The sequence below is a fragment of the Hylobates moloch genome, unplaced genomic scaffold (assembly GCF_009828535.3).
Source record: "Hylobates moloch isolate HMO894 unplaced genomic scaffold, HMol_V3 SCAFFOLD_3, whole genome shotgun sequence".
In the NCBI taxonomy this organism is placed as follows: Eukaryota; Metazoa; Chordata; class Mammalia; order Primates; family Hylobatidae; genus Hylobates; species Hylobates moloch.
The window spans coordinates 64,207,443-64,235,398 of record NW_026652278.1 but is presented as its reverse complement, the minus strand read 5'-3'; the positions used below and the strand labels follow the sequence as shown (position 1 = coordinate 64,235,398).

The 27,956-nt window shown below is 41.6% G+C and overlaps 2 protein-coding genes and 1 pseudogene across 2 annotated transcripts in view; all 3 read right to left on the bottom strand.

Moving 5' to 3' along the window:
- KIFBP (kinesin family binding protein) overlaps window positions 1–21,302 on the bottom strand; it is a 29,080-nt gene extending 7,778 nt beyond the window's left edge. Inside the window, exons 1-5 of the mRNA XM_032138794.2 lie at window positions 20,797–21,302; window positions 8,935–9,033; window positions 4,408–4,487; window positions 3,618–3,801; window positions 633–717 (exon numbers count right to left, since the gene is read on the bottom strand). Coding sequence (XP_031994685.1) covers window positions 633–717; window positions 3,618–3,801; window positions 4,408–4,487; window positions 8,935–9,033; window positions 20,797–21,222 — 874 coding nt within the window. The 5' untranslated portion in view covers window positions 21,223–21,302. The remainder of the gene's footprint in view (window positions 1–632; window positions 718–3,617; window positions 3,802–4,407; window positions 4,488–8,934; window positions 9,034–20,796) is intronic.
- On the bottom strand, window positions 18,376–18,914 carry LOC131383070 (mediator of RNA polymerase II transcription subunit 28-like; annotated as a pseudogene).
- A 3,762-nt stretch (window positions 21,303–25,064) lies between the features above and the next one.
- Window positions 25,065–27,956, bottom strand: part of DDX21 (DExD-box helicase 21) — a 29,460-nt gene continuing 26,568 nt past the window's right edge. The window contains exon 15 of the mRNA XM_032138780.2: window positions 25,065–27,554. Coding sequence (XP_031994671.1) covers window positions 27,315–27,554 — 240 coding nt within the window. The 3' untranslated portion in view covers window positions 25,065–27,314. The remainder of the gene's footprint in view (window positions 27,555–27,956) is intronic.

Below are 27,956 nucleotides of genomic sequence, written 5' to 3'. Positions count from 1 at the left end.
TTAAGTGATGAAAGGGAAAGAAAGGCTGAGGAACAATTCCAGATGAAAAATGCCCAAAGAGATGTGACAACTGAATGCATTATGCAATCTTGAACTGTATAATCCAGTACTGGCAAACAAATGCCTAGAAAGAATATTATGGCAACAACTGATGAAATAGAAATATGCAGTGTAGATAAAAGAATTGTATCAAAGTTACTTTTTTTTTTAAATTTCTTTAAAAACACACAGATGGGGTTTCACTATGTTGATCAGGCTTGTCTTGAACTCCTGGCCCCTCTCATCTTGGCCTCCCAAAATCTAGCATTACAGGCGTGGGCCACCATGCCTGGCCAATGTTACATTTCTTGAATTTGATAAATGATCTACGATTATGTAAGAAAATATTCTTCTTAGGAAATATGCACTGAAGTATGAAAGGGTAAAGGAGCCTAATGTATGTAACCTTCTCTCCAATGGTTCAGAAAGAAAAATAAAATTTGATTCCAAGCAAGGAAAATACTAAAAATTGGTGCATTTAGGAGAAGGGCATATGATAGCTCTTCTGTTCTTGCAACTTCACAAAAGTTTAAAATAATTTCAAAATCAAACTTTTTTTAAAAGCTATGTAAAACATACAAAGGTAAACTTACTGTCTTCTGTGGCTGAGATCTTTCCAGTTTGACCAAAAATGACATTAGCAGCTGATAAACAGTGCCTGGCCTCCATAAAGCATAGCTATTAGGGAAATAAACAACAGTGAATGCGACTATCACACAGCTTTATTTGCAACTGATACTTGCATAATTTCTTTTAATATGGGAAAAGGTATAAAATCAGATAAAAATACTACAAAGGAGGCCCTGTACAGCTGCAGATCATTCAGAAGGTATAAAAGATATATTATCGTATTATCTGGTTAAAATGTAACCTCAAAGGTTAAAATACTAATGCCCCCAAACTCTTAATAATAATCCACTCGGGTTGAAAGACAACTGCCAACTGAAAGTTAGCTCTCCTTATATAATCAACAGATATACAGGAATGGCTGTCATCCTAGACTTAAACTGTCTCAAAAAGTCCTTTAGGTTCAGTCTAAAGAGCCAAAATCCCATGCACAATAAATTCTTAGACTATTTACATTGTGTCAGAGGACTGAATTTTTTTTTTTTTTTTTTTTTACGAGACAGGGGTCTCACTCTGGCCCAAGGCCGGAGTGCAGTGGCACAATCATAGTTCACTGCAGCCTCAACCTCCTGGTCTTAAGGGATCCTCCCACCTTTAGCCTCCAAGCCCGACTAATTCTGGGGTTTCTCTATGTTGCCTAGACAGGTCTCCAACTCCTGGCCTCAAGCAATGCTTCCACCTTGGCCTCCCAGAGTGCTGGGGTTATAGATGTAAGCCACCTTGCCCAGCCTGAGGATTTAATTTTTATTAGGTTTAGAGAGCCCTTTTACATCCTACTATACAAAGGCAAATAGGATAAATTCAGGTAAGAAGATATTCCTGTGTTCTAAAATCTTTAAACTTTACATACAATAAGGCTTCCCACCAAGTTTTAAAGTCAACAGACTTCTACAGATGAACTTTATGGAACTGCTTTACCAACACTCCTGAAGACTTCATAATTCAATTCCGGCATGGCAAACTTCTCAAACAATTAGAGAAGACCTCCTTGTTAATAGAAACATTTTGTATTTGTCATGTAAGTCAAAGGACCACCCAGCAGAAGTTCAAAGTTAAAGTCCAACTTTTAGTTGGAAGCCACCCTCATTAAATAGAATGTCTACTAAATATTAGTAATACCCGAAAGGCTTTAAATGGTTGGCTATAACTTTAAAATTGCAGCCTTAAATGTATCTTTCCATTATGGCAAATTCAGAAGCCATCTTGAGAATAGCTGGACACGGGTAGTATTAGCCCAGCAACATCTATACATAAAAATGCGTTAAATCTTAAAAGCCAAAAGAAAGTTAGAGTTTACATAATGAAACTTTATCTCTCTATAATCCAATCCCTTAACCATTATCGTCATTTCAGCTTTGTCCAGATTGGCTCCCTCTGAGCAACCACTGCTAGAACAGTGAGTGTCTTATGCCCTCTAGGTGGCTGGTAAATGTGGGACTTTAGCAGCTGCCAGGTAGGGATTCACCAAGTAGCAAAACCTCATCACTGGAATCAGATGAAGATGACAATGATATAAATGACAATTGCATTTTTAAAAACATGGTTCAAATCCCTCTTTTTGCAATATGACTCAGTTGGTTTTAACAAAAACTTAAAAAAGATTTTGGTAAAAAAATAGAAGTGCAGGGTGTGGGAGGTCTCATGAAAATTACTGCATGCTCCACAAAAGTAATGCTTAACAACTTTAAATTTTAATCACACTTTAATTATCTAGATATCTTAGTACTGCCAATATCCACGGAGTTTTAAGTATAAATTAAAGTCACAGTGAATATATAATTTTAAAGTTGCTAAACAGAATGAATAAGGGGCCTCCAACAGCTATAAAAAAGATGTCACAAGCAGAGGCACTGGATAACACTTTGGATGAGGACAATGAAATGGATTCATGAGAATTAGTTAACTGAATGCTCTGATATATGCAGTAGCGTTACTTACACACTTGATCTTAGACCAAAGTCCTAGAAGCGATGCTGCAGTCACCACAGCCCTTTCTCTCCTGCTAATAGCTTTTCTGAATGAAATTCTGTGGGACAATACTTTAATCATCGGGCGCATTTACAGAACCAACGCTAACGAAATGCTCGAAAAGGATAAAGGCCCAAGGATAAGGCAGCAGGTCACCAGAGAGATGAAAGAAGGAACTCTGATAAGCAGAGAATTACCAAAATTTCAGAGGCTTGCGAATCAGAAATATAAATAAAAGTACTTTATATTGCCGAGATGTCTTATTAAGGATTAATAGGAAAATCTGGTTGGAAAAGGTGGTGTAAAATTATTTTAGCATTAAAAACTCTCAGGGATTAAAGGAATAAATGGGCCAATTAAGAGTACACCAACATGATGTGAGCAATGCTTTTTTAAATTTTTATGAGAAATTCTGATAAATAACTAAGAAGCTCAAAAACATTGTCCCTGTGTAACAATCCAAAAGAAGTATGGTATAAAGACCTAGAACTTTGGAACTCAGCAGACATATTTCCAACATTAAAAAATTATTACAGAGTTAATTCTGAAAAATAACTGAAATGCATCACATGCTTTTATCAAAGCCCACATTTAACAGTCAACTTCCTCAGTCAAATTCTCAGAGTTATGAGATTACCATTACATAAAGATAAAGCTATATCTACAAGGTAAAATCTGCAATTTAAGGTAATATCTCACTAAAATGAGTTGAGAGAGTGTGCCTATGTTAAAAAAAGAATTGGTCTTAGGTAACATGTAAAACAATGATAAAAACTCGGTATTTTAAAACTCAAAATAATTTATATAACAAAAAGCTACAAAATTTTAGTGCAAGGGCAAACTGGGCTGCATTTTCAGGTTCAGTTGTACATCATAAAATACAAGCTACCTGTTTTTAAAAGATGGTATTTTCAAGGTACTACTGGTTCTATTTTTATACTCACTATTGGTATTCTGTTAGATAACTACTTCAAGAAGCTTACCTTATTGATGTAAAACTGTGACAAGGTAGCAGCATTGATAGCCCACTCTATAGGATGGTAGGCATTGTGCTCGAGCTGGCGTTTTAGGGTACTATGGCAATAGTGAGCAGCCTTCTCAAACATTTCCAGATGCTGGTAGACTTGAGCTAGGTAATATAGGTTATGAGTATAAACCTTTTCAAATCTGTAAAGAAAAAATAAACCAATATTTGTGTAATGGTTTACTTTTTTTTTTTTTTTTTTTTCTGAGACGGAGTCTCGCTCTGTTGCCCAGGCTGGAGTACAGTGGAGCGATCTTGGCTCACTGCCTCCACCTCCTGGGTTCAAGCAATTCTCCTGGGTCAGCCTCCCGAGTGGCTGGGATTACAGGCGCCTGCCACTGTGCCTGGCTAATTTTTGTATTTTTGGTAGAGACTGGGTTTCACCAAAATAGTCAGGCCAGTCTCAAACTCCTGACCTTGTGATCCACCTGCCTCAGCCTCCCAAAGTGCTGGGATAACAGGTGTAAGCCACCGTGTCCGGACCATGGTTTACGTTTTATAAGTAAATTTCATATATATTTATTTTGATCCTCCCACCAACCCTCTGAGTTGGATTTGTTTATTGTATCTATTTGACAGATAAGGAAACTGAGTCTCAGGTTTGAACAAGGTCACATAACAAGTGGTAAATGGAGGTTTTACTCATGTCAGAATCCACATTCTATAACCTTTATAAGTGCCTTTTTGAACAATCACTAATCTATGATATGTGGAAATATTTGCAAGGGCTGATTTCTACACCTACTCACCTTTTTGATCTCTCTTGTTCAGTAAGTTTCTCTTCTTCAGGAAGAAAACACTCAGTAGGATCAAGAGGAGGACTCCCAACCTACAATTAAGAAAAACAAAAGCTCTTTAAAGTTTTAAACTGTAAACACCAAGTGCCCTCTTCTGGAGGACCTGGAGAAATCAACTTCTACAAGCCAAATACATTTCATTTTTTCCTAGTTCATTTTTATGTTACTCAAGAAGTAATTTTCCGTTTTTTAAATTTTTATTTATTGAGACAGGGTCTCTGTCACCCAGGCTGGAGTGGAGTGGCACAATCTCGGCTTACCGTAACCTCCAACTCCCGATCCTCCCACCTCAAGCAATCCTCCTACCTCAGCCTCCCGAGTAGCTGGAACCACAGGTGTGCACCACCAGTCCTGGCTAATTTTTATATTTTTTTGTAGAGACAGGGTTTCGCTATGTTGCCCAGACTGGTCTTAAACTCCTGGGCTCAAGCAATCCACCTGCCTTGGCCTCCCAAAGTGCTAGGATTATAGGCGTGAGCCACTGCACCTGGCTCAACAAGTAATTTTCTTAACCATAAAATCTGAGTCAAACAAATAAAAGATATCCTGTAAGTTCACATTTGAAAAATTTTACTGTTGTTGCAGTTAAACTGCAAATATGCAAAAACTCCACCAATTTGCTTTTAGACATATATAATTCTTTAAGTATTTTTTCTTTTTTTAATTCTTATTTATTTATTTAGAGATGGGGGTCTTGCTCTGTTGCCCAGGCTGGTCTTGAACTCCTAGCCTCCAGTGATCCTCCTGCCTCAGTCTCCCAAAGTGCTGAAACTACAGGCACTTTAAGTTTTTTTTTTTTTTTTTTTTTTTTTTTTTGGAGATGGAGTCTTGCTCTTTCGCCAGGCTGGAGTGTAGTGGTGCGATCTCGGCTCACTGCAACCTCTGCCTCCCAGGTTCAAGCGATGCTCCTGCCTTAACCTCCTGGGTAGCTGGGATTACAGACACGTGCCACCACCCCCAGCTAATTTTTGTATTTTTAGTAGAGACGGGGTTTCTCCATGTTGGCCAGGCTGGTCTCAATCTCTTGATCTCATGATCCGCCTGCCTCGGCCCCTCTAAGTGCTGGGATTACAGGTGTGAGCCACTGTGCCCGACCCCTTTTGGCAATTTTGTCTGGTAAAAGGGCTCTTTTAAAAACCTGCATAAGCAAAACAAATAGGAAAAATGTATTTATTTCTACAGTAGCAGTATTCTAAACTGACCACTAATAAAAATCAAATGAGAGATTTTAATATTTATTCTAATATTTTTTTCTCAAGGAAATAACAAAAGTATATTACCCCCTTTCAGTACAGGGACATTAAAACCAGATTCCATTATTTATTGCCTTGGGCAAGTCACTTGATCTCTTGTGTTTCTGTTTAATCATCTATAAAATAAGGGTAATAACAGTATCTATCTCATGAGGATTAAGGGCGTTAATATTTATAAATCACTTACAACCCCCTCTTACGTCTTCCAAAAGAGCAGAACTACCTAACCTCTGCCTCGTTCTACTTCTATGAGGATAGTCCCATCTAGAAACACACTCTTGGTTTTAACTGAATTCATTAAACTCAAAAAGGAACAATGCTTTCCATAAAAATATGATTTTACATTCTGGATGTAAATACTAAAAGCATCACAACTTGGGCTCCCAGGATTCACATAAAGTAAAAACAACTAAGACAGGAAGAAAGGCCCAAGGCAAACAAAATAGATAAGTAATTCTTCAGAGAACTCTTCAACAATTCCGAGGGCTGCTTACCATGCTTACCCGTCTAGATGAGGGGAATTAATCAATATATTATTTTATGTACATACTTCACTGTTATGGCTTTCACACGTCATAGGTAATATTAACAGTCAAATCAGTCTCTTAACTGAAATAGAGGTACAACTAAGCACAAGGAATTTCACTATATGTGTTATGTTTCCATATAAATACTATTTTTAATGAAATACTATTGATGCTTAGTAACTTTTTCTTGTTTTTGCAAAGACGGGTTCTTGCTTTGTTGCTCATGTTGGTCTTGAACTCCTGGCATAAAGCAATCTTCCCACCTCGGCCTCCCAAAGTGCTGGGATTATAAGTGTAAGTCACTGCGCTCAGCTTTTACATTTTATTTTACTTATTTTTGAGACAGCGTCTCGTTTGGTTACCTAGGCTGGCGTGCAGTGGCAGGATCCTTGCTCACTCCTGCTTTGACCTCCTGGACTGACCTCCCGGACTCAAGCCATCCTCCCACCTCAGCCCCCCAAGTAGCTGGGACCACAAGCACACGCCACCACACCCAGCTAATTTTTTTTTAGTTTTTGCAGAGACAGCATATCACTATGTGGCCCAGGCTGATCATGAACTTCTAGGTCAAGCAATCCACCCACCTCAGCCTCCCAAAGTGCTGGGATTAAAGGCGTGAGCCACTCTGCCTGGCCTCAGCCTTTACATTTTAAATTAACAATTTCACATACAAGACTGTGAGCCTAAAAGCAAGAAAGGGTAGACTAACATCTCTATTTGGCTTTGTGGCACTCTGCTCGTTAGTACTTCAGGAAGAACGTTAAAATGCCAAGGTGCGAGGCCCGGCATGGTGGCTTATGCCTGTAATCCCAGCACTTTGGGAGGCTGAGGTAGGCGGATCACTTGAGGTCAGGAGTTAGAGACCAGCCTGGCAACACGGTGAAACTCGGTCTCACAAAAATTAGCTGGGAATGGTGGCGGGCACCTATAATACCAGCTACTTGGGAGGCTGAGGCAGGAGAATTACTTGAACTCAAGAGGCAGAGGTTGCAGTGAGCCAAGATCACGCCACTGCACTCCAGCCTGGGCAAAGAGCGAGACTCCATCTCAAAAAAAAAAAAAAAAAAGACAGAATCTTGCTCTGTCACCCAGGCTGGAGTACAGTGGTTCGATGATAGCTCACTGCAACCTCAAACTCCTGGGCTCACGTGACCCTCCTGCCTCAATCTCCCAAGTAGCTAAAACTACAGGTGTGTGCTACCACATCTGGCACATTTTTTAATTTTTTGTAGTGACGAGGTCTTCCTGTGTTGCCCGGGCTGGTCTCAAACTCCTGGGCTCAAGTGATCCTCCAGCCTCAGCCTCCCAAAGTGTTGGGATTACAGGCATACCGAGCTTCTTATATCCTTTTGCAGTCAAGCATTCTGACGCATGAATTTAGCAAACATAATTTTGTATGTTTAGTCTCTTTTATGTGATATCTAATGTTATTTCAAGTTTTTTAGTGTTATAAAAGCACTTTATTAATGGATTTTTTTTTTTGAGACGGGGTCTCACTGTCGCCCAGGCCGGAGTGCAGTGGCGTGATCTCGGCTCACTGCAGCCTCTGCCTCCCAGGTTCAAGCGATTCTCCTGCCTCAGTCTCCCAAGTAGCTGGGACTACAGGCGTGCAGTACCACGCCTGCTGTTTTGTATTTTTAGTAGAGATGGGATTTCACTATGTTGCCTAAGCTGGTCTCAAACTCCTGATTTCAAGTGATCCACCTGCCTCGGCCTCCCAAAATGCTGGGATTACAGGCATGAGCCACCATGCTCAGCCGTATTAATGGATTTTTAAAGCAGATAGCTGTGACAAATAGTAATCCACAAGAAAATATTGTGCCTGATAATTTCCCTTTCATATTAAAAAAAGTTTATTAAGGAAACAGATGGTAACACAGTGGCTTGTCACCTTTGCAGGCTGTGACCCCTAAAGTGAGAGTTTTCAACATTGGCTCCCCAGACCCCTGAAAGTTCAACAGCATCTCTTTGGTGCTACTGCAGTGGGGAGGAGGAAGAATCTGTAGTGGATTGGGCTCTGGGCCCTTCTAACCTGCTTAACCAGAGTAATTCAATTTTTATATGCTGCATTTTCAGAAGGGTTTCATGGGTTAAAAAAAAAAATCATTGAAAAACCATTGCCCTGAAGCAGTGGTTTTCAAAGTACAGTATAGTACTTAGACCAGCAGCATTTAAGCATCACCCAGGCAGGATCTTATTAAAAATGCAAATTCCTAGGCCCCACCCCAGAACTACTACATCAGAGCCTGGATGCCCAGTCTGCTGTGCTTTCACAAGCTCTCCAGATTTTGATGGGTGCTAAATTTGAGAACCATTGCTTCAGAGATTTCAGATGTTTTGTTAAAGTAGTTCTTGTTTCCTTCAAGTAGTGCTATTTTCATGGAAAACTAAAATAGAATGTTTAGATTATAAATACAAAAACATGCAAATAGTATTTTAGGATAACACTAGAATAATATTTCCTTTATAATTGTATTTAGACTAGGTTGCCTAAATCCCTATCCAAGGATTATTTTTTTAAAACCCTGAAGTCTATAATATGCAATAATTTCAGCTATTAGGTGACTTCCCAGATAGCTCTATAGAGAAGTTCTAGGGCACAGTGAAGAGTCACACCAATATTACAAATGAGGCATTCTTACTATCAATTCTTGACTAGTTTCAATCAAAACTTAAAAATTATCTGATATGTAACATACCTCTTTCATATACTGATTATATAGTGCTTCTGATGACTCTAGGTAAGCCTGTGCAGTTTCAATTTCTTCTCTTTCAGACCACAAGATACCCAGGTTATTCTGGAAAATAAAGAAAAAGAGAAACAAACAATGATATAAGACTTCCAATTAAAGTAACTTTCATAGTTTTGAAGTCAATACTTACCAACCAAATAGTGGAGTTGGATTACCAATGAATTAATTATTCACAATGATATTGACCTTATGTAGTGCAGCAAGTAGCTGCTAAAATTAACCCCCAATAATTCCTGCTTCGGGGTATTCATGCTCTTATGTAACCTCTTCCCCTTGAGTACAGGCTGGTTTTAGTAATGTGCTTCTAACAACTAGACTATCACAGAAGTGATGGAAAGTCATTTCCAAGATTAGTTAACAAAACCCTTGATTTCCATTTTGGATGCTATCTATTGCCTGCTTTTTTTTTTTTTTTTTTTTTTTCTTTGAGACGGAGTCTTGCTCTGTCGCCCAGGATGGAGTGCAGTGGCATGGTCTTGGCTCACTGCAAGCTCTGCCTCCCGGGTTCATGCCATTCTTCTGCCTCAGCCACCCAAGTAGCTGGGACTACAGGCGCCTGCCATCACGCCTGGCTAATTTTTTGTATTTTTAGTAGAGACGGGGTTTCACCGTGTTAGCCAGGATGGTCTCGATCTCCTGACCTCGTGATCCACCCACCTCGGCCTCCCAAAGTGCTGGGATTACAGGCGTCAGCCACCGCGCCCGGTCAATTGCCTGCTCTTTCTTAAGGAAGCCAACTGCCATGTTGTGAGCCACCCTACGGAGAGGACCATATGGAAAGGAAATGAGAGCGGTCAACAGTCTGAGGCCCTCAGTCAAAAAGCCTGTGAGGAACTGAATCCTGCCAACAACCACGTGAGTAAGTTGGAAATGGATCCTCCTGGCGTCCCAGTCTTCAAGTATTACTGTGAGCCCCAGCAGGTCAACAATATGATGTGGGCCTTTGAGTAAGGGACAATCAGCTAAGCCATGCTGAGATTTCTGAGATAATAGACACAGATGGATCAGAAACATATAATACTTTCAAAATACTACACTCTTCCAGAGATCTTTTTTTAAAAAAAAGAAATAGGCCGGGCGTGGTGGCTCACGCCTGTAATTCTAGCACTTTGGGAGGCCAAAGCAGGCAGATCACTTGAGGCGAGAAGTTCAAGACCAGCCTGGCCAAAATGGTGAAACTCCGTCTCTACTAAAAACATAAAAATTAGCCAGGAGTGGTGGTGTGCGCCTGTAATCCCAGCTGCTTGGGAGGCTGAGGCAGAACTGCCTGAACCTGGGAGGCAGAGGTTGCAGTGAGCCGAGATTGTGCCATTGCACTCCTACCTGGGTGATGGAGCGAGACTCTGTCTCAAAAACAAAACCAAAACCAAAAAACTATATATATGGGCCTAGCACAGTGGCTCACACCTGTAATCCCAGCACTCTGGGAGGCCGAAGTAGGCAGATCACTTGAGGTCAGGAGTTCGAGACCAGCCTGGCCAACATGGTGAAACCCCATCTCTACTGAAAAATACAAAAAAAATTTAGCCGAGTGTGGTGGCAGATGCCTGTAATCCCAACTACTTGGGAGGCTGAGGCAGAAGAATTGCTTGAACCCAGGAGGTGGAGGTTACAGAGAGCCGAGACCATGCCGCTGCACTCCAGCCTGGGCTACAGATTGAGACTCTATCTCAAAAAAAAAAAAAAAAAAATTATGTATGTAGTGGGGTTAGTCTACCTCACTTCCCTTGGAATAGTCAGTCCTTCAGGCACAAGGATACTTCTGAGGCTGGCCTTCTACCATCTTTTGCCACTAGGGAAGGAACAGGTTAAGGAAACAGAGTTTTTAATGCAGAAATTATTATTATTATTTTTTTTTTTGAGACGGAGTCTTGCTCTGTCGCCCAGGCTGGAGTGCAGTGGCACAATCTCGGCTCACTGCAAGCTCCGCCTCCCGGGTTCACGCCATTCTCCTGCCTCAGCCTCTCCAAGTAGCTGGGACTACAAGTGCCCGCCACCACATCCGGCTAATTTTTTTGTATTTTTAGTAGAGACAGGGTTTCACTGTGGTCTCGATCTCCTGACCTCGTGATCCGCCCGCCTCGGCCTCCCAAAGTGCTGGGATTACAAGCGTGAGCCACCGTGCCCGGCCCTAATGCAGAAATTCTTAACCTCAAGTCTAAGGACCCCCAAGGCATCCATAAAGAGAATTCAGAGTCCATGAATTTGGATAGCGAAAAAAATACAAATTTCTTTTCACTAATCTCCTATTAAAATACAGCATTTCTTTTCATTATGAACACAGGAAACAAATTGTAGCAGTATTATAGGACCTGGGACTTTGTGAACAATAGAAATGAAAAAAAAAAACCTTTCTATTATGCTAGTTTGCAGATATCTCAAAATATCATTTATGCTCATCATTACTTGAAAATCACCACAGATATTAGACACATTATATAATGTGTTAATAAAGAAGCATATATATTACTATATCACACATTTTGTTTTAAAAATCTTTTGGGCCGGGTGCAGTGGCTCACGCCTGTAATCCCAGCACTTTGGGAGGCTGAAGCGGGCAGATCACGGGGTCAGAAGTTCAAGACCAGCCTGACCAACATGTAACATGACCAATCAGTAAGTTATTAGGAAGGCAGAGCCCTTTGTATTAGTCCATTCTCATATTGCTATAAAGAACTACCTGAGACTAGATACTTTATAAAGAAAAGAGGTTTAATTGGCTCACAGTTCCACAGGCTGTACAGGAGGTATGGCTGGGGAGGCCTCGGGAAACTTACAATCATGGTTTCATGGTTTCAGATTTGTCACATACCAAGAATTGTTGCTTTCTGTGGCATAGTCTACCCTGGATATAGCAGGCCAAACACAACCCTGTCCCAAAAATAGTGTGACTAACCAGTTTGTGGTACTAGGTGAGTCTCTAGACTACCTAGGTTAGTTGCAGTGTGCTGCAGTGGGGCTTACTGGTGACATGGTCAAAGGAGTTTCCCACGCACCGTCTATCATCAAAGGAGAAATAAGTTGAACTGAAGAGTAAGGAAAAGGTGGCTTGTAGGTCTAACATCAGGAAATTACAATCAGTAGGTTATTAGGAAGGCAGAGCCCTTTGTATTAGTCCATTCTCATATTGCTATAAAGAACTACCTGAGACTAGATACTTTATAAAGAAAAGAGGTTTAATTGGCTCGCAGTTCCACAGGCTGTACAGGAAGTATGGCTGGGGAGGCCTCAGGAAACTTAAAATCATGGCAAAAGGTGAATCGGAAGCCCAAACATCCTACATGGCTGGAGCAGGAAGGGGAGAGAGCAAAGGGGGAAGTGCTATATACACTTTCAAACAATCGGATCTCATGAGAACAGCAAGGGGAAATCCACCCCCATGATCCAGTCACCTCCCACCAGGCTTCTCCTCTAAGACTGAAGATCACAATTCAACATGAGATTTGGGTGGGGACACAGAACCAAACCATATCACCCTTCAAGTCTCTTATTACTTATGAGGTTTAATAAGGTCCTCTATTATGTTAAGCCTCTATTACTTATGTAGTTTAATGAGGTCCTAGAAAGGACCTCATAAGTAACACAGAGGAGAGAACTATCCAATCTCACATTATCAGTATGACCTATAGTCCTGGATACTGAGGACTGATCAAGTCACTTAAAAATATATATATACAATGGATATATTTTGTAAAGCCAGAAGACCAAAGTGCTATGTTCCAGTGGAATGATCAAATCATTTTTATTTTATTTTTCTTCAAATAGAGACAAAGTCTCACTATGTTGCCCAGGCTGGTCTCAAACTCCTGGACTCAAGTCTCAGCCTCCCAAAGTCTTAGGATTACAGGCATGAGCCATTGAGCTTGGCCAAAATATTTTTTATTTTATTTTATTTTTTGAGACAGTCTCTCACTCTGTTGCCCAGGCTGGAGTGCAGTGGCACGATCTTGGCTCACTACAACCTCCACCTCCTGGGTTCAAGCGATTCTCCTGCCTCAGCCTCCTGAGTAACTGGGATTACAGACGTGCGCCACCATGCCTGGGTAATTTTTGTATTTTTAGTAGAGACGGGGTTTCACCATGTTGGCCAGGCTGGTCTCGAACTGCTGACCTCAGGCAATCCACCCACCTTGGCCTCCCAAAGTGCTGGGATTACAGGCATGAGCCACCTCGCCCAGCCTATTTATTTTTTTGAGACAGTTTCCCTCTAGTCGCCTAGGCTGGAGTGCAGTGGCGCAATCTCAGCTCACTGCAACCTCTACCTCCCGGGTTCAAGCTATTCTCCTGCCTCAACCTCCAGAGTGGCTGGGATTGCAAGTGCCCAACATCACGTCCAGCTAATTTTTGTATTTTTAGTGGAGACGGGGTTTTGCCATGTTGGCCAGGCTTGTCTTGAACTCCTGACCTCAGGTGACCCACCCACCTCAGCCTCCTAAAGTGCTGGGATTGGCCGGGCGCGGTGGCTCACGCTTGTAATCCCAGCACTTTGGGAGGCCAAGGCGGGCGGATCATGAGGTCAGGAGATCGAGACCATGGTGAAACCCCGTCTCTACTAAAAATACAAAAAAATTAGCCGGGCGTGGTGGCGGGCGCCTGTAGTCCCAGCTACTCGGAGAGGCTGAGGCAGGAGAATGGCGTGAACCCGGGAGGCGGAGCTTGCAGTGAGCCGAGATCGCGCCACTGCACTCCAGCCTGGGTGACAGAGCAAGACTCTGTCTCAAAAAAAATAAATAAATAAAAATAAAAAAAAAATAAAGTGCTGGGATTACAGGCATCAGCCACCACACCCGGCCCGCCTTTATTTTAAAAATTAAATATTTTTATTTTTGGATTTTTTTTTTGGATATTGGTATTTCGGATTTTTTTTTTTTAAAGCTTGACTCCATAGAGATAACCACTATTGAAATTTGAATTATTATTACCATTTTTTTTTTTTGAGATAGAGTCTTGCTCTGTTGCCCAGTCTGGAGTGCCGTGACATGATCTCGGCTCACTGCAACCTCTGCCTCCCAGCGATTCTTGTGCCTCAGCCTCCTGAGCAGTTGGGATTACAGGCACCTGCCACCACACCTGGCTAATTTTTGTATTTTTAGTAGAGACAGGGTTTCATCATGTTGGCCAGGCTGATCTCAAACTCCTGACCTCAAGTGATCCACCCACCTCGGCCTCCCAAAGTGCTGGGATTACAGCCATGAGGTACCGTGCCCAGCCTTTACGTGAATTATTCTTTAAATACAATATAAATCCTACTAAGGGTAGAAAAGCTACAATGGAAGGTCTTGCATCTTTCACATATCATATCCTTGCCACTATCAAACTAGGTAAGGAGAAAAGTAAATATAAAATAAAAACAGCTAAAAAAGTATTACTGGCAAATTCTGCCAAACATGTAACGAAGTTTAACACCAACACTACACAAACACTTCCAGAAAAGAGAAAAAGACAGAACACTTCCCATCTCATATTAAACCAAAGATATAACAAGAAAACTACAGACTGAAATCCTTCATGAACACAGATGCAAAGATTTTAAACAAAAATTTAGTGAATTCAGTTCAACAATATATAAAAAGGATAATACGTTAATGACCAAATGGAGTTTATCCCAGGAATGCAAGATTAGTTTAACATTTACAAAAATCAATGTAATCCACCCTATTAACAGACTGAAAATGAAAAGACACGATCAGCTCAGTAGATACAGAATGAAACAACGATGTTGAGTGGAAAAAAGGTATACCAAAACAAGAGTATAGACAATATGATTTCATTTATATAAAATTCTACACAGGCTGGGTACAGTGGCACATACCTGTAATCCCAGCACTTTGGGAGGCCGAGGCAGGCGAATCACTTGAGGCCTGGGCAACATGGTGAAACCCTGCCTCTACAAAAAATACAAAAATGAGCTGGGCGTGGTGGCATGACCCTGTAGTCTCAGCTACTTAGGAGGCTGAGGTGGGAGGATGGCTTGAGCCCAGGAAGCAGAGGTTGCAGTGAGCTGAGATCCCGCCACTGCACTCCAGCCTGGGTGATAGAGCCAGACCCTGTCTCCAAAAATAAAATAAAATCTCGACATAGTCCCACCTATTCAGGAAGCTGAGGTGAAAGGTTCACATGATCCCAGGAGTTTGAGGCCAGCCTAGGCAACATGGTAAGACCCTGCCTCTAAAATAAAATAAAATTCTACAAAATGCAGGGTTGGGGGCAAGCAGAAGGGAGGAAAAGAATATAGGAGAGAGGGAGGGACTACAAAGGAGCACAAGAAAACTTTTGGTGGTGGCAGATATGTTCATATCTTGATTGCAGTGATTGTTTCACAGGTATAAATACATATGTCAAAACTCATCAAACTGTACCCTTAAAAATATGTGCAGTTTATTATATGCCAACTGCAACTCAATGAAGCTGTGAACAATAACAACAAAAAGTACTCCTATACATATATAACCTGGAGTGGGGACAGCAATCTACTAATTTCCTAGGAAATTTTACTAAAGTGAAGTAATCAAGATGGTAGTGCCAGTGTGAAGGAATACCAGATAAAAATTATTCCTAAGGCACCCAGAGAAGACAGAAGTCTCTTTTGATAATCTAATGTAATATCAGTCTCTTTTGATAAATAATATAGATCCAAGTTCTGTAGTTCCCCAAGGAGAAGACACCAGATTAAGACAAAGCAGCTAGAATATCATGAATTCCCATGAACTGATACTTGCAAAACTCTTCCATATACACACACGTATATATGTATTTGTATATATTCACATGTATATAAACTTATTATATGTGTATATATAATGTAAATATGTGTGCGTGTGTATACTTAGTCTTATACAAAAATAGGATCATTCTACAAATTATTTTTTTTTTTTTCTGAGACAGGGTCTCACTCTGTCACTCAGGCTGGAGTGCAGTGACACCATCATAGCTTACTGCAGCCTTGATCTCCCAGGCTTAAGCAGTCCTCCCACCTCAGCCTCCTGAGTAGCTGGGACTACACGTGCATGCCACCACACCCAGCTAATTTTTGTTTTTGAAAAACTGCTATTTATTTGATCAGAAGAACATTTTGGACTTAAGAAATGGCAGTAACTGGCACATACACTAATACAAAATATTTTCACAAAGCACCAAACAGAATAGTTCCCAATCTTTTCACTGAGAAACCTTTGAAAGAATGCCTAAAACTTAATCAGTTTATTTAGGTTTTTAATCAAGAAATCTAAAGCAGCCAATCAGAGTTTCTAATTACCATGAGATGACCAGGTCAACCTTGAGGTTGCAGGAGCTTCTAAAAGCTTTGTTTAGGCTGGGCTCAATGGCTCATGCCCGTAATCCTTGCACTTTGGGAAGCCGAGATGTGAGGATCACTTGAGGCCAGGAGTTTGAGACCAGCCTGGTCAATATAGTGAGACCCCATCTCTTTAAAGATAAAATTAAATTTAATCAAAAAAAAAAAAAAAAAGGCTTTTTTAACCTATGCATTCTAACTGAGATTTGTTGACCTCAGGCTACTAATCATAGGTCCCTGTGCCAGATACCTTGCACATACGAAATTGAGTAATAAGTATCATGTATAAAAGATAAAGACTACATGGTCCCTGTATATTTAAAAGGAATAATACCTAATTCTCATGGGTGAACAATTAGTGAGGGGCAAAGAGACAGACAGAACTTACTAACCCACAAGGGAGAACCAAGCAAGGTCAGTAGAAAAAAGTCCTGTGCTCTGGGAATGCAGCAGAAAGGGCACTGGGAGGTTGAAAGGTCCAGGCAGCAATCCAGGTCATACCAGGAACATGAGTGGATGTCAGTAAGTGTGGGAAGGAGCCTTTAAGGCTGAAGAAAACTAAATGAGCCAAGACACAGAGCCACAGGAGTACTGCCTGTTCAGAAGACAGTGATGCATTTGTTCTGGGTAACACGATGTGAACTAAGAAGAGACATAAAACTCAGGAAAACCTCACCCAACAAGAGCCCAGAAACAACACTGGTCTGTATTTCTTAACAGCAATTCAACAGAGAATCTGAGGTGGACTGCAAGACTAACAAGAGAGTAAATTATCTTCAAAGGGCAGGGGCACCACATGCTGTTTGTGGAGGTTCAGTAGCCAAGGATCACCCTGCAGCCCCTCCCCAACCCTATTGTGATACCCCAGGCCCTTGGAATCAAATCCACTAGCAATAACCTTCCTTAATGGAAAATCTCTCCCCTCCCCAAATGTAAAACAAAAAAGATAAAAGCAAAGAAAACAAAACAAAAAGAGACCATCATACCAAGCTTTAGCCCTCATAACTCACCTACTGACAACAGGGTCTACTCCATTACTTCAACTGATTTGTAACACTGCTCCTACTACATCCTCCTCTTCAAAAAAAATAAATAAACACCACACAAAATATAAACTTACCCCAAACAAAAGTCAGCATCAACCTAAGGATCCTACCATAATATTACTACACTAACCCAGGATATTTTAATCTTCTTCCAACCCATTCACAAAAAAATTCCTCATCTGAGACCTCTGGAAGCATTACAAATACTGTTGCATTAGATTGTTCTTCTTGAGGTAGTTTTAAGTCTTGAAACAGAAAAAATTTACCTATTTTTCTACACCACTGCTGAGGGGTAATTATTACAAAATGCCTACAACCAAAATCCCCATCCCCTTGATTCTCAAGCTATTAGAAATTTTTCCCTCATATCAAACAAATGGGAAACACACATAAAAAGATGAAAAGTCATGCAAAAATTTTTAAAAGGCCAGGCACGGTGGCTCATACTGGTAATCCCAACACTTTGGGAGGCAGGGGTGGGTAGATTGCCTGAGCTCAGGAGTTCGAGACCAGCCCGAGCAACATGGTGAAACACCGTCTCTCTAAAAATACAAAAATTAGCTGGGCATGGTGGCATGCACCTGTGGTCCCAGCTTTGTGGGAGGCTGAGGTGGAAGGATCGCTTAAGCCAGGAAGGTGGAAGTTGCAGTGAGCTGTGAAGGTGCCACTGCTATGTAGCCTGGGCAACAGAGGAAGATTCTGTTTCAAAAATAAAAATAAAAAACAAGCGCAAAAAAAAAAAAAAAAACCACATAAAAAAGAAAGTGTATCATCATATGAACAGTCTAAACTTTGCCTAAGACAAAAAAAAGTTTACTTGGTTTACCCAAGGTACAGCCATGTTACAAATAAAGTACTCAAGAAATTAATGTCTTATAAAAATAGTGAAAAAATTTTAGGTGGGAGCATAAAACTAAAATCAACTCATTTTCTGTCAAAGAGTTCTTCCAAAATGCCAAGTCTACGAGAAGGGATGTGTGGCAAACCATCTGCATGGGGCTCTCCCACACCAGCCCACTCTCAGGCCCACAGCCTTTACCCTTTTGCTCAGGTGCATTTCAGAAGTGCAGGGATATTGAATGCCTGCTCAAGGTAGACCAAGGAGCCTTGATGAATGTCGGCTAGCTTTTTGTACTGCACATGATGACCTCCAGCATTTGCTGCCAATGCCTTAGCTTTGTCAAGTGCTTCTGGACCAGTGCGTGTCTCCAATGTTACTCATTTCTTAATCTGGAGACATCAACGTCCTCATTGATAACTTGCTCTGGTTTCTGGACAGATAACCGCAATCTTTTTTGTAGGATAAGAAATATTCTGTCTGTCTTGCAATATCCAGAAACTTGTGTATACACTGATCAACACCAGTTCCAATTTCTTCCTGATTGCTGCCATTGACATAGTCCTAACTTACTGGAGAGGCAAAGCAAGTCTGGAAAGCTGACTCCACGTCGTCCACCAAAGTACTGTTAGAAGGTCTCAGAGCCCCTGGAGCTGCTGGTAAGTAAGGGAAGCCTGGCCCCAGAGCCCGGTGGTGGTCGGGGCCCCGCTGGCTGCCCAAAGAACATACTGCCTAGCAAAGCAGCCATGCCTGGAATAATTTTTTTTTCTTATTTTTAGTAGCGACGAGGTGTCACTATGTGCCCAGGCTGGTCTTGAACTCCTAAGCTCGAGTGATCATCTCATCCCAGCCTCCCAACGTGCTAGGATTACAAGTGTGAGCCACCACACCCAGCCTTTTCTACATAATTCTAAACATGGCTTAGAGTCTTCTCCCTCCCTCTTCATATTGCCAATTTTTGTTAATATAAACTATTATTTTTAATAATTGTGTACTGTTCTTCTGTTTGGATGTAACAGAATTTAATCATATTCCTACTGACATTTATATTGTTTTCCTTTTCTTTGCTTTTTGAGACAGGGTCTCACTCTGTTGCACAGGCTGGAGTGCAGTGACACAATCTTGGCTCACTGCAGCCTTGACCTCCTGGGCTCAAGCGATCCTCCTGCCTCAGCCCTGCAATTTTCCTTCTTTAATAATCAACACTGCTGTGATAAACATCCATATTCACCTGTCCCAATATTATTTTAACTTTTTAAAGTATTTTTCTTTTTTTCACCCCTTCTTTTCACAGGTGTTGACCAATATTACTTTAGAATATTGATGTGGATTTTGTTGTTGTTGAGAAAAGGTCTTGCTCTGTCACCCAGACTGGAGTTGCAGTGGCATGATCATGGCTCCTTCAGGGGCTCAAGTGATCCTCCCAGCTCAGCCTAGCCTCCCCAGTAGCTAGGACTACAGGCATGCACCACCACGCCTGGCTAGTTTTGTGAGTTTTTTTTTTTTTTTTTTTTTTTTTTTTAAGAGACAGAGTCTCACTTTGTTGCCCAGGCTGGTCTTGAACTCCTGACCTCACACCATCCTCCCACTTCGGCCTCCCAAAATGCTGAGATTACAGATGGGAGCCACTGTGCCCTGCCCAGATTTATTTAATAAACCAAGTACCATATAAATGGGAAACAAAAAGTATTATAAGAATTCAAAGGTAGGAAGAAGAGATCAGTTTGGCCCAAAATGGTCCCAAAAAAGTTATTAATACTAAAGGAAGTGATTCTTGAGATAGGTTTTCAAGAATGGGGAAGAATTCCCTAAGATGCAAACAAATGAATTTGGTAAGAAAGGAAGCTGAAGATTTTGGACATTTTATTTTGAATTAAGAATGTATTCCGAGCCAGGCACAGCGGCTCAGACCCGTAATCCCAGCACTTTGAGAAGGCGAGCCAGAAGGATCACTTGAGTGCAAGAGTTCAAGACCAGCCTGGGCAATATAGTGTGACCCCCCATCTCTACAGAAAATTTAAAAAATTACCAAGAATGGTGGCATGCGCCTGTGGTTCCAGCTACTATGAAGGCTGAGGCGGGAGGATTGCTTGAGCCCAAGAGGTGGAAGCTGCAATGAGCTATGATGGTGCCACTTAACTCCAACCTGGGCGACACAGTGAGACCCCATCTCTAAGAAAAAAAACAAAAACAAAACAAAACCAAAAAGAATGTACTCCGGTCATTGTCATTTCCTTGAGAAGTTAAGATTTAGATTACTTTGGATTTTCTTAACAGAATGAAAAGGAGTTGGACTGGTGGAGAGGAAAGCGCATGACGATGTAGGAGGGTCTCGGACACCAGTGCATCGCCACGTCTAAGTGAAGCAGCAGCAAGCGATGTTGGAGTGGGCGACAAGGGTGGACACGGAGTTTGGGGACGGACGACTGTGGGAGATCTAGTTATAAAGCAATAAGTCCTTAAGACTGGCTTTTTTGAAGACCACAGACGCTCTCTGGGACTCAGTCCAGAGCTTCAAAAACGTGGGGACGAATTGCGCCTTAGAACGTCTGCCCTTGGCCTTGGCAGGGACTCCTCCCAATCCCTCGCCATTTGCCGACAGGGGCCGGCCTGGCCGGGCTCGCTCTCACCTGCGCCTGGATGCAGAGGGAGACGCAGTCGTGCGAGAGCCGGTACCTGCGCAGCAGCCGCAGGCATTTCACCAGGTGCTCCTCCCCCGCCGACAGCTCCTCCGTGTCGATGTGGTTCACCCCGAGGTGGAACTCGATGACTGCCAGCCTCACCGCTCGCTGGGCGACGGGCCCCTCGGGCTCCACCACCTCAGCCGGCAGCCCCAGGGCGTGGTCACCAGCACCCGGGCCGTCCTCGGCCTCAGGCCGCTCATCCTCGTCCTCAGGCGCGGGGCCGAGCAGCGCCTTGACCTCTTCCAGTAGCGCCCGGGCGCTGTATTTGGACTTGTACGGTTCCTTCTCCGGATTTTTATGCAGTTCCACCCGCGACAGGGCGAGCGCCGCCTGGAATATCTCGCAGACCTCTGCCCACGGAACGTTCGCCATAACGGCCTCTACTGCCTGGCTTTCCTCAATGTTTGCAGTCGGGACTCCCGCCTTCCTTCTGCTTTGCGACACTTTACTTACGGCTCTCGACACGTTGCGGCCGCTGTGGAACGGGAACCAATAAAACCCTCCCGGAGAACCGCAATACGCTTGGTAGTGACCAATGGGAAGACGTAGCAATCACCACAGCAACCATTCTCATGGAAATGAAGTAGTCAAAGAGCGTGTTCCCGCCTCCTTCCCCACCCCCTGCATTGGTGAGTTTATCTCCAGACTGACCCTGTGAGGATGGATTTATATAAATGTTTAATATCGGCTTACTTTAACGAAGCATATCGGAATATTGTTTACAAACATAGCTAGCTAACTCTACTCGCGTTGACCTGAATTGAAAGGCAAAAACCTTTAGACATTAAGTGTATACCGCAGCCTGTCACTGGATAAAACTTTTTTTAAAAAAGGCCAGGCGCAGTGGCTTACATCTGTAATCCTAACATTTTGGGATGCCAGTAATATTTTGGGATGCCCACTGGAGTGGGCAACATAGCAAGACCCATCTCTACATAATTTTTTTTTTTTTTTTTTGAGATGGAGTCTCGCTCTGTCGCCCAGGCTGGAGTGCAGTGGCACGATCTCTGCTCACTGCAAGCCCCGCCTCCCAGGTTTACATAATTTTAAAAAAAAAATTAGCTGGGCTTGGTGACGCGCGACTGTAGTCCTAGCTACCATGGAGGCTGAGGCGGAAGGATGGCTTGAGCCCAAGAGGTGGAGGTTACAGTGAGCGAGACTGCCTCAGAGAAAAAGAAAACACAAGCATTAGAACAAATACCTAATGCATGCGGGGCATAAAACTTAGCTGACAGGTTGATAGGTGCAGCAAACCACCATGGCACATGTATACCTATGTAACAAACCTGCACGTTCTGCACATGTGTCCCAGAACTTAAAGTAAAATAAAAGAAAAAAAATGGAAATGTAGCCAAGAGCTGATTATTATCATTAACATATAATCTCTTGATCGAGGGCCGTAAATACACAAAACACTCAGTGATAGACAAATATTTTCACTTCGACCCTGAAATACAGGTTGTAGCAATCTGTACAACTGCCCAAGGTAACAAGAGCTAAGTCCCACAGCTGTGAAAGCCACCTCATGCCTTTTACCTTCCTAAGTTATCAAGTCAAATGGGGAAGGGTGATAGATTTTAACTATTAAGCACCAGCTGTGTACAGTGCTTTGAGACATACAAAGGAGCATTGATTTTGGGAGCTCATAGACATATGGTTTGAACCTCAGATCGACCAGCTTTCTTACTGACAAGTTAACTTTTTTAAGCTTCAGGTTTCCCATAGTAAAATCTGAATGATACTACTACTTACCTCGACAGAATTATTCTGAAGAATAAATAAAATTAAACTTCCATCCTTTAAGTGTTAATGCTCCTAAAAATTCTTTCCTAAACCTTATCCCTGGGAGATCTCATCCATTTCCAGGTCTATCATTACACATGCTGCTTACTCCCACTTTGTCTCCAGGCCAGATGGCTCTCCAGAGCTCCAGACTGGAATATCCAACATCCAGCTAGAACAATCACACCTGAATGTTTCAATAGCTGCTGCGTATCAGTATGTTCAAGTCTAAATGTATGATCTTCCTCTTCACATGCCCCTTCCTTCCCATACCAAATTTGCCACATTTGCAGTTCTACACGTCAGTGAATGGCACCACCATCCACCAGGCCGATTTCCTGCACTTTTTTTTTTTTTTGGTAGAGATGGGGTCTTGCCATGTTGTCCAGGCTTATCAAGCAATCCTCCCACCTCAGCCCCCTAAAGTGCTGGGATTACCAAGCCCAGCCTGTTCTGTCATTCTTTTTTTTTTTTGAGACAGAGTCTTGCTTTGTTGCCCAGGCTGGAGTGCACTGGCGTGGTCTCGGCTCAGTGCAACCTCAACCTCCTGAGTAGTTGGGATTACAGGTGTGCACCACCACACCTAGCTAATTTTTGTATTTTTGGTAGAAACGGGGTGGGGGGGGGGTTCACCATGTTGGCCATACTGGTCTCGAACTCCTGACCTGTAATAATCTGCCCACCTTGGCCTCCCAAAGTACTGTGATTACAGGCATGAGCCACTGCACCAGGCCTCTTCTGTCATTAAACCTAAAACCAAATAGTACTGCTTAGTCCACCTCCTAAAGAGCTCTGTGTACATCTTTTTATCTCCATTAGTTTAGGCCGCCATCATCTGATTACTTCTAACAGGCAGTCCTGCTGCCAGTTTGGCCTCTTATCAGTGCATCTCCCAGTACATTTAAAATGATTTGGGCCGGGCACAGTGGCTCACACCTGTAATCCTAGCACTTTGGGAGGCCGAGGTCGCGGGATCGATTGAGCCCAGGGGTTCAAGACCAGCTCGTGCAACATGGCGAAACCCCGTATCTACAAATAAATAAATAAATAGATACAAAAATTAGCCAGGCATAGTGGTGGATGCCTGTAGTCCCAGCTACTCAGGAGGCTGACATGGGAGATCACCTGAACCTGGCAGTTGGAGGCTGCAGTGAGCTGTGATTGAGCCACTGTACTCCAGCCTGGGTAGCAGAGTGAGACCCTGTCTCAAAAAAAAAAAAAAACTTTGTTTACTTGTTCAGTATTTAGTATCTATTATTTTCCAGCACTGTTGTAGGTGCTGGGAATTCAGCAGTAAAAAATGGACAAAAATTCACCAGCCTGGACGATACAGTGAGATCCCTGGCTCTACAAAAAACATTTTTTTTTGAGACAGTCTTGCTCTGTCACCTAGGCTGGAGTGCAGTGGCACAATCTCGGCTCACTGCAAGCTCCGCCTCCTGAGTTCACGCCATTCTCCTGCCTCAGCCTCCCAAGTAGCTGGGACTACAGGCACCTGCCACCACGCCCGGCTAATTTTTCTACAAAAAACATTTTTAAAGAAATATTGGCCAGGTGTGGCGGCACATGCCTATAGTCTTAGCTAAGTGGGAGACTGAAGTAAGAGGGTCATTGGAGCCCAGGAGTTCAAGGCTGCAGTGAGCTATGATCATGCCACTGCACTCCATCCTGGGTAACAGATAGAGACCCTGTCTCAAAGAAAGACAAAAATCCATGCCCCGGTATAGGGAAAACACTAAATATATTAAATACATAAACCTCAGTGCAATGACTGGAGATCCATCTCATGACAGATAATTAGAAGAGGGTGGGCATGGTGGCTCACACGTATAATCCCAGCACTTTGGGAAGCCAAGGCAGGACGATTGCTTGAGGCCAGGGGTTCACGACCAGCTTGGTCAACAGAATGAGACTCCATCTCTATAAAAAATTTAAATATTAGCCAGGTTTGGTGGTACCCCCTGTAGTCTCAGCTACTTGGGAGGCTGAAAGGGAGGATCACATGAGCCTAGGAGTTCAAAGCTGTAGATCTACCTTTAGAAAACGTATCCTAAGGTGACAGACAAGTATGCAAACACATATATGAGGATATTAACTTTAGGGTTGTTTATAATGGTGAAAAATTAGAAATAACCAACATGGACATCAAGTACTGGTTAAATGTGTAGTGGCATATCCATACAAGATAACATGTCATCAAAAATGTCCTTGTAAGCCTGTACAAAATTGTGCACAACATGTTGGGGGGGAAAAGCAATACACAAAATCAAATGATTCCAATTTTATAAATGAATATGTGGAAGACTGCTCACTAAAATATTAGATAAAGGTGACTGGTTTCTTTTCTCTTTAGATTTTTATATCTAGCTTTTATTATTTTTATAATAAATATTTCAAGCTATTTTCATTTTAGAAAACAAAAGCCACCAAAATCAAGTATTACTATCTTTATTATGGTATAGAGCAGTATTTTATACATTAGCTCATTTCATAGTAAAAACATTTATGTACAACTGTAGAGAAACTGCTGCACAGATAGCTCCAACTTAAATTAGAAAATATTTTCTTTGTAGAAAATAGTAAAAATTACAACATTTACCAAGCTAACCCAAGAAGTTCATTTAAACCAAAAAGTAGCTAAATACATTCTACATTTATAAATACAGGTTGAATTCTGGGATCCAGGAGAAACTTTAGTTTCATTTATTGAAATAGCCATGTTTTAAGTTATGTGAAGTGAAATTTCTATTAATCTTCCCTCTTACTCTTAATTTATGCCAGATTATTTTTCTTTAGGCTAAATCCATAATCCACAACAAGGTTTTAGCTGTTCTTTTCTAAAGGACGGGTACCATATCCTTTTAATCTGCTTGATAAGGTACCCATGCCTATCCAAATAACGAAATGGTTCAGTTGTTATTAAAGCATGCCTAGTATTTGGGCAAAACCAGAATCTAATAAATTACACTGTCAACTAATACCCATGGCTTGATGCGCAGCCATGAGGAAAAAGGGTAAAGTGATAAAACTGGCAAGTGGATCAAGGAATAAAAACCAAGAGAATTCTGAGACCAGAGGGCAAGAAATATCTAGTCAGGATTCAAGGACAGAACTGAAGTTCAAATACAAAAAGGATGTTGCCTCAAGGATTAGGAGCTGAGCTGGCCATCAGAGCTCCTAGTACATGGTGATCAAATAAGGGGCAGTTAGAGATAAAGACTGGATTAAGCAAGAGAAATCAGGACCTAGAAAGATTCTAGGTGCTCACAATAACTAAATGAAAACAAGACAGACCATGCGGCTTTAAACTTCCTAGCACAGTAGTTCCAGGATTCTCAGTACAGAAATAATCTCTGGAAATTAAGGCAAGAAGATAATGCCACTCTTAAGCTCCTGTGCTATGCAGAATGTTTCCCAGAGAAATAATATCTGAGAAATCAGGCAGTTATCTAGCCAAGGGCTACATCAGGTTCTTCAGTTCCCTCAAAACAACTTAATCACATACAGTTTGTCTTAAAAGGAAGCCTCCAAGCAGCTGAAACAAACTTTCAACAGAGATTCAGTTTAACAAACAGATCCTATACTGTGGCTTTAGGAACTAGGCCACTGACTACCTAAAAACCCCAGCTTGCCCACTTGAAGTTAACCTCTAGAAACATTAGTGATCTGTGAAGTTTTCACCATTAAAACAATGCTTTATCATGGAAATCATACTTGTTCTTCTCTTTGCTCTCCAGTTATGAATTTGTTACCTTTTTGCATTTGATTTTTTTCGGTGGTTTGGTTCTTTTTTTTTTTTTTTACATACTCTTGAGCAATGCTAATCTGTGTCCCCTACTCCCTTAAGTCCTTCTTGGTAAATAATGTTAATCTTCCAATAGGAAGAAGTGGAGTACATTATCATTTAAGCACCATTTATCCAGCCTACTTAGAAATAAAGCTATGGAGCCACCTTATACATTTGAAATTCCTTAAAGACCCTGGCTTTCTATTAAAATGTACTTTTATATATACTATCTATGAAGAATTCACTAAAGCATGAATCACCTTATAATGAGAAGCTAAAAATCCATCAAAACGAACATAAGTATAGGTAATCTATATCAAACATACTACATCTTCCAAGTCTAGAGCATACACTGGTATAAACTGTATTATAACCCAGATTAGTTTGAAATCTTGTTTCAAAACATTGCTCAGTATTAAGTCTCAGTAGACAATAGGACCACATGAGAAACTGTTTGGCAGGTGGCTGAGGAAACCTTAACTTCCAAAGGCTCAAAGTGGTCCTCCAGAGACTGTTACACTCCCTTAGGTATTTACTTCAGGGAAGGACACTATTAAGGGACACTTTTGAGTATAAAGACAGGTGAACTCACAAAGTATAGGCAAATACACGCTTGATTTTATCTTTTAATCTACAGATAATGCATTAGAATAAAAATGTAATGAATTCATACACCTTTCAAAAGGAAAAACTGATGAAGTAGCAATAAAGTTATAAATGATAATGATCAGATGAAATAATTTAGATGAAGCTTGTCTGTGTCTGAAAGAGACAGGGACTCGGCAAGTGGTCAAAAGGAGGCACAATGTGCTTTTAACTTTGTATGAAAAATAATGTTCAGTTCTATATTGCCAAACATCATTCTCTTTTTGCTATATAAATCTTCTATTTCTAATTATTGACCAAATGCTTTACTGAAACTCCGCTTCTGGCCTTTGTTTTGGGATCTGTTACTTTTGTTGCCACCTCCTGATCGCTGTCCTCTCGGGCCTCTACTGCCTTCCCGCTGTCCTCTGAATCTTCTGTTTCCGTCCCGCTGTCCCCTGAAGCCTCCATATCCTTCCCGTGGTCCTTCCAGCTCTGGTTGCTCTGTGGCCACAGAGAGCTGCCAGCGTCGTGAATCATGCCATTTCTCCTGTTGAGAGAATGTTTTGTTTTCATGTGCTTTAATTAGTATTCGATTTTTAAAAAGCATGAGAAAAGCAAAACATTTGCCATTTCTTCAAAGAAAAGGTGATAACATAAGTGCTTAAGAAGTCACTGGTCAAAAATAACACTGGCCAACCATCATGGTCCAAAAGCCAATGTCAATGAAGTGTGGGAAAATATAGTTTCATTATGAGAAATAGCCTGCATCACTACTTCATTTATTAAGTTATTAAACAATTTATTCAACTCAATTGCTACAGGGTATCTACAGCCAAAAGTGATAAAACAAATATATTAAGCACACATTTCTCACAGTACTGAATAAAGATGTAACAATTTTAAATGTCTATGAAAACCTGTAGGCTGGACGTGGTGGCTCATGCCTGTA